This window comes from Nerophis lumbriciformis, linkage group LG30 (assembly GCF_033978685.3).
Source record: "Nerophis lumbriciformis linkage group LG30, RoL_Nlum_v2.1, whole genome shotgun sequence".
NCBI classification, from domain to species: domain Eukaryota; kingdom Metazoa; phylum Chordata; class Actinopteri; order Syngnathiformes; family Syngnathidae; genus Nerophis; species Nerophis lumbriciformis.
Window position 1 is genome coordinate 17,428,318 of NC_084577.2, and position 6,000 is coordinate 17,434,317.

At 38.5% G+C, this 6,000-nt stretch overlaps 1 protein-coding gene across 1 annotated transcript in view; it reads right to left on the reverse strand.

The window, feature by feature from the left end:
- pid1 (phosphotyrosine interaction domain containing 1) overlaps positions 1 to 5,219 on the reverse strand; it is a 90,353-nt gene extending 85,134 nt beyond the window's left edge. Inside the window, exon 1 of the mRNA XM_061925681.1 lies at positions 5,025 to 5,219. Within this exon, the coding sequence (XP_061781665.1) occupies positions 5,025 to 5,054 (30 nt within the window). The 5' untranslated portion in view covers positions 5,055 to 5,219. The remainder of the gene's footprint in view (positions 1 to 5,024) is intronic.
- Between the last annotated feature and the right edge of the window lie 781 nt (positions 5,220 to 6,000).

Here is a 6,000-nt window from a genome sequence, read left to right on the forward strand (position 1 = left end):
ATCAATGTCCACACAAAAAAAGATAGCAACAACTTAAATATTTTTGATTGCAAAAACAAAGAATATCGTTCAAAGGAAGACATGAAACTGCAACAGGAAACAGGAAAAGACACCAAAATAGGAGTGCAAGACAAGAACTAAAACACTACACACAAGAAAACACCAAAAAAGTCCAAATAAGTCACGGCGTGATGTGACAGGTGGTGACAGTACACCTACTTTGAGACAAGAGCTATAGTGATGCATGGTTGGTTATGGTTTAAATTCATATACAACAATTGCGACGACGACTTTTTACTGTCAACTGAGTTTAGTTTTTTTAAGTTTTCTGCTGGTAGTGTGGCTCTGGATTTTTTCAATGAAAGAAATGTGCCTTTGCTCAAAAAAGGTTGAAAAACACTGGTATATAGTAGATAGTATATGTAGAACGAAACTAAAACTGAACTGGCTACAAAGTAAACAAAAACAGAATGCTGGACGACAGCAAAAACTTACAGCGTGTGGAGCAGAGACGGCGTCCACAAAGTACATCCGAACATGACGTGACCACAATGTCCACACAAAGAAGGAGAGCAACAATTTAAATATTTTTGATTGCAGAAACAAACAATAGCGCTCAAAGGAAGACATGAAACTGACTGAAACAGGAAAAGACACCAAAATAGGAGCGCAAGACAAGAACTAAAAAACTACACGCGGGAAAACACCAAAAAAAGTCCAAATAAGTCACGGCGTGATGTGACAGGTCGTGACAGTACACGTACTTTGAGACAAGAGCTATAGCGATGCATGTTTGGTTATGGTTTAAATTCATATACAACATTTGCGACGACGACTTTTTACTGTCAACTGAGTTCCATTTTTTCAAGTTTTCTAATGGTGGTATTCCTCTGGATTTTTTTTAATGAAAAAAATGTGCTTGGCTCAAAAAAGGTTGAAAAACACTGGTATATAGTAGATAGTATATGTATAGAACGAAACTAAAACTGAACTGGCTACAAAGTAAACAAAAACAGAATGCTGGATGACAGCAAAAACTTAGGCGTGCGGGGCAGAGACGCCATCCACAAAGTACATCCGAACATGACATGACAACAATGTCCACACAAAAAAAGATAGCAACAACTTAAATATGTTTGATTGCAAAAACAAAAATAAGAAGGTAGAAATGAAATTGCAACAGGAAACAGGAAAAGACACCAAAATAGTAGCGCAAGACAAGAACTAAAACACTAAACACAGGAAAACACCAAAATAAACACAATCACGGCGTGATGTGACAGGTCTTGACAGTACACCTACTTTGAGACAAGAGCTATAGTGATGCATGGTTGGTTATGGTTTAAATTCATATACAACAATTGCGACGACGACTTTTTACTGTCTACTGAGTTTCATTTTGTAATTTCTGCTGGTGGTGTGCCTCCGGATTTTTCCAATGAAAAAAATGTGCCTTTGCTCAAAAAAGGTTGAAAAACACTGGTATATAGTAGATAGTATATGTAGACCGAAACTAAAACTGAACTGGCTACAAAGTAACCAAAAACAGAATGCTGGACGACAGCAAAAACTTACAGCGTGCGGGGCAGAGACGGCGTCCACAAAGTACATCCGAACATGACATGACAATCAATGTCCACACAAAAAAAGATAGCCACAACTTAAATATGTTTGATTGCAAAAACCAAAATAAGAAGGTAGAAATGAAATTGCAACAGGAAACAGGAAAAGACACCAAAATAGTAGCGCAAGACAAGAACTAAAACACTACACACAGGAAAACACCAAAATAAACACGATCACGGCGTGATGTGACAGGTCTTGACAGTACACCTACTTTGAGACAAGAGCTATAGTGATGCATGGTTGGTTATGGTTTAAATTCATATACAACAATTGCGACGACGACTTTTTACTGTCTACTGAGTTTCATTTTGTAATGATTTCTGCTGGTGGTATGCCTCCGGATTTTTCCAATGAAAAAAATGTGCCTTTGCTCAAAAAAGGTTGAAAAACACTGGTATATAGTAGATAGTATATGTAGAACGAAACTAAAACTGAACTGGCTGCAAAGTAAACAAAAACAGAATGCTGGAGGACAGCAAAAACTTACAGCGTGCGGGGCAGAGACGGCGTCCACAAAGTACATCCGAACATGACATGACAACAATGTCCACACAAAGAAGGAGAGCAACAATTTAAATATTTTTGATTGCAAAAACAAACAATAGCGCTCAAAGGAAGACATGAAACTGACTGAAACAGGAAAAGACACCAAAATAGGAGCGCAAGACAAGAACTAAAAAACTACACGCGGGAAAACACCAAAAAAATTCCAAATAAGTCACGGTGTGATGTGACAGGTCGTGACAGTACACCTACTTTGAGACAAGAGCTATAGTGATGCATGTTTGGTTATGGTTTAAATTCATATCCAACAATTGTGACGACGACTTTTTACTGTCAACTGAGTTCCATTTTTTCAAGTCTTCTAATGGTGGTATGCCTCTGGATTTTTTTCAATAAAAAAAATGTGCTTGGCTCAAAAAAGGTTGAAAAACACTGGTATATAGTAGATAGTATATGTAGAACGAAACTAAAACTGAACTGGCTACAAAGTAAACAAAAACAGAATGCTGGACGACAGCAGAAACTTACAGCGTGTGGAGCAGAGACGGCGTCCACAAAGTACATCCGAACATGACATGACAACAATGTCCACACAAAAAAAGATAGCCACAACTTAAATATTTTTGATTGCAAAAACAAAGAATAGCGCTGAAAGGAAGACATGAAACTGCAACAGGAAACAGGAAAAGACACCAAAATAGTAGCGCAAGACAAGAACTAAAACACTACACACGGGAAAACACCAAAAAAAAGTCCAAATAAGTCACGGCGTGATGTGATAGGTCGTGACAGTACACCTACTTTGAGACAAGAGCTATAGTGATGCATGGTTGGTTATGGTTTGAATTCATATCCAACAATTGCGACGACGACTTTTTACTGTCTACTGAGTTACATTTTTTAATGATTTCTGCTGGTGGTGTGCCTCCGGATTTTTTCAATGAAAAAAATGTGCCTTTGCTCAAAAAAGGTTGAAAAACACTGGTATATAGTAGATAGTATATGTAGAACGAAACTAAAACTGAACTGGCTACAAAGTAAACAAAAACAGAATGCTGGACGACAGCAAAAACTTACAGCGTGTGGAGCAGAGACGGCGTCCACAAAGTACATCCGAACATGACATGACAATCAATGTCCACACAAAAAAGATAGCAACAACTTAAATATTTTTGATTGCAAAAACAAAAATAAGAAGGTAGAAATGAAATTGCAACAGGAAACAGGAAAAGACACCAAAATAGTAGCGCAAGACAAGAACTAAAACACTACACACGGGAAAACACCAAAAAAAAAGTCCAAATAAGTCACGGCGTGATGTGACAGGTCGTGACAGTACACCTACTTTGAGACAAGAGCTATAGTGATGCATGGTTGGTTATGGTTTGAATTCATATACAACAATTGCGACTACGACTTTTTACTGTCTACTGAGTTTCATTTTTTAATGATTTCTGCTGGTAGTGTGCCTCCGCATTTTTTCAATGAAAAAAATGTGCCTTTGCTCAAAAAAGGTTGAAAAACACTGGTATATAGTAGATAGTATATGTAGACCGAAACTAAAACTGAACTGGCTACAAAGTAAACAAAAACAGAATGCTGGACGACAGCAAAAACTTACAGCGTGCGGGGCAGAGACGGCGTCCACAAAGTACATCCAAACATGACATGACAATCAATGTCCACACAAAAAAAGATAGCCACAACTTAAATATTTTTGATTGCAAAAACAAAAATAAGAAGGTAGAAATGAAATTGCAACAGGAAACAGGAAAAGACACCAAAATAGTAGCGCAAGACAAGAACTAAAACACTACACACAGGAAAACACCAAAATAAACACGATCACGGCGTGATGTGACAGGTCGTGACAGTACACCTACTTTGAGACAAGAGCTATAGTGATGCATGGTTGGTTATGGTTTGAATTCATATCCAACAATTGCGACGACGACTTTTTACTGTCAACTGAGTTTCATTTTTTTAAGTTTTCTGCTGGATTTGTTCAATGAAAAAAATGTGCCTTGGCTCAAAAAAAAGGTTGAAAAACATTGGACTAACCCAACCCGTGCAAGACAGTCTTGACACCCTCATACGTGTAAATAAAACTATAATTGTATATTTTAGAAAAATGACAACAATAGTAAAATTACACAACTTTATCCACCGGATGATAGCAGCGGAATGCCGTTGCTAGGCGACCCAAGAGTCGTGGGGTTGTGTAACCACTTGGAGCGCCCATGAATACATTGAAGAGGATGGTGGTGTCATTTATGAACAAACTGCAGATCACTCTGGAATATTGAAAAAATAATCCAAATCATAATTTGTCATTGTATCTTGTTGACGTCTGGGCATGAGGAGGGGATTGTGCAAGTTGACTTGGCAGTCAGTCCCAGGCCCACATCTGGAGAACATTATGTCTGCAGGAGACTGGAAGAAAGGCCCCTGCTTATCAAACTACGTGTCATTAATGTGTAATTGTTAATAAATGTGTGTAAGCAGGTAATTCACACACGTCACCCTGCTGGCCTTCTTCTGCCACGAATAGAACAAAAAACGTCGTCTTCACGCCGGAATTAGGCCGCCGTTAATGATGAATATTGATTCAAAACCGATATGTGGTCTTTTTAAGCACCGGAAATGAAGAAAAATGATACATCTGCGCGGCGCGTAAACGGACGTACTGTGTCCGTGCACTTGAACGCAACGCCAACATACAAAGGCGTGCGCTGAAAAAGGACAATTTGCTCGTCTTTCGGACAGGTTTTAACCGTTAAAAACGTGTCTAAAAAGCATGGGTAGCGAGGTGAAGACAGACAAGACAAATAGGACGTCAGCAACGTAAACACAGCATATTGATTTGAGTGACGTCATTCAACGTGGCGTCCTACCTGCAGTCGTTCCGACGCGGGTTGCCACATGTTATCAGAATGGAAGAGTCTCCGTCTTGACGGCAGCTTGTTGTCGTTTCGTAGTCCGCCTCACATCTGTCCGCCTCTCTGCCCTCCTTCAGCCAGGAGTCGGCGACCAACGATGTGTTGCTCCGCCTGGCTGCGGTCGCTTCCTCCGCCGGCAGGGGGCGGTCACCCCGCGTGGAGAGTGCGCGCCTGGTGCTGCTTTCAGGGACTCGCGGAAATTTCGGACAGCTCACTAGTCGGAGGTTTAGCTATTGTGTGACATTGTTAAATATTAATGAATATTCAGGTAAAGAGTGTCCCAAGTGAGCATTTTTTAGTGTTAAAATTTAACGCTGTTGTAAGTAACACAATGATTTTATTTAAACCAACAAAATGTACTTCAGTGGTAAATAGTCTATATTTTTCCCACATTTACAAATGAAATTGAATGAATCGTTCGGGTCGAATTATTGCCTTCATGGCTGTCACTATAGGTGTCTTGTACACACCTGGAGCGCGTCAACAACAGTCAAGTTGTTGTTTTGACAATTATGAATGTAAATTCCTGTCTGTATTATGAAAGCTTTTTTTTTTTTTTACTTTGAATATATGTAAGTGAATTTTGAGAACTAAATATTTCAAACAAAAAAAAATGTGAGCAAAATGTGTGTGTTTAAAAACAGTTTGCTGAATTTTAGTGTAAAAAAAAAAAGATAAAAATTAAGTGTAAAAAAATTAATTGCAGAAAAAAATTCAGTATAAAAAAATCAGTGTATAAAAATTCTGCGCTGAAATATTTGTTGCTTCAAAACTTAATACTCACTTCCGATAAATTAAGACTTAAGTGATCGATCCTGTCTTAGAACCAGCCAAGGAGGTGCTTCAATCTTCATTTATTAAAAGTCAGTACTAATTTGTAAAGCAACAAATATTCCTGCACAGAATTTATATTTACAGTTTTTTTCCACTG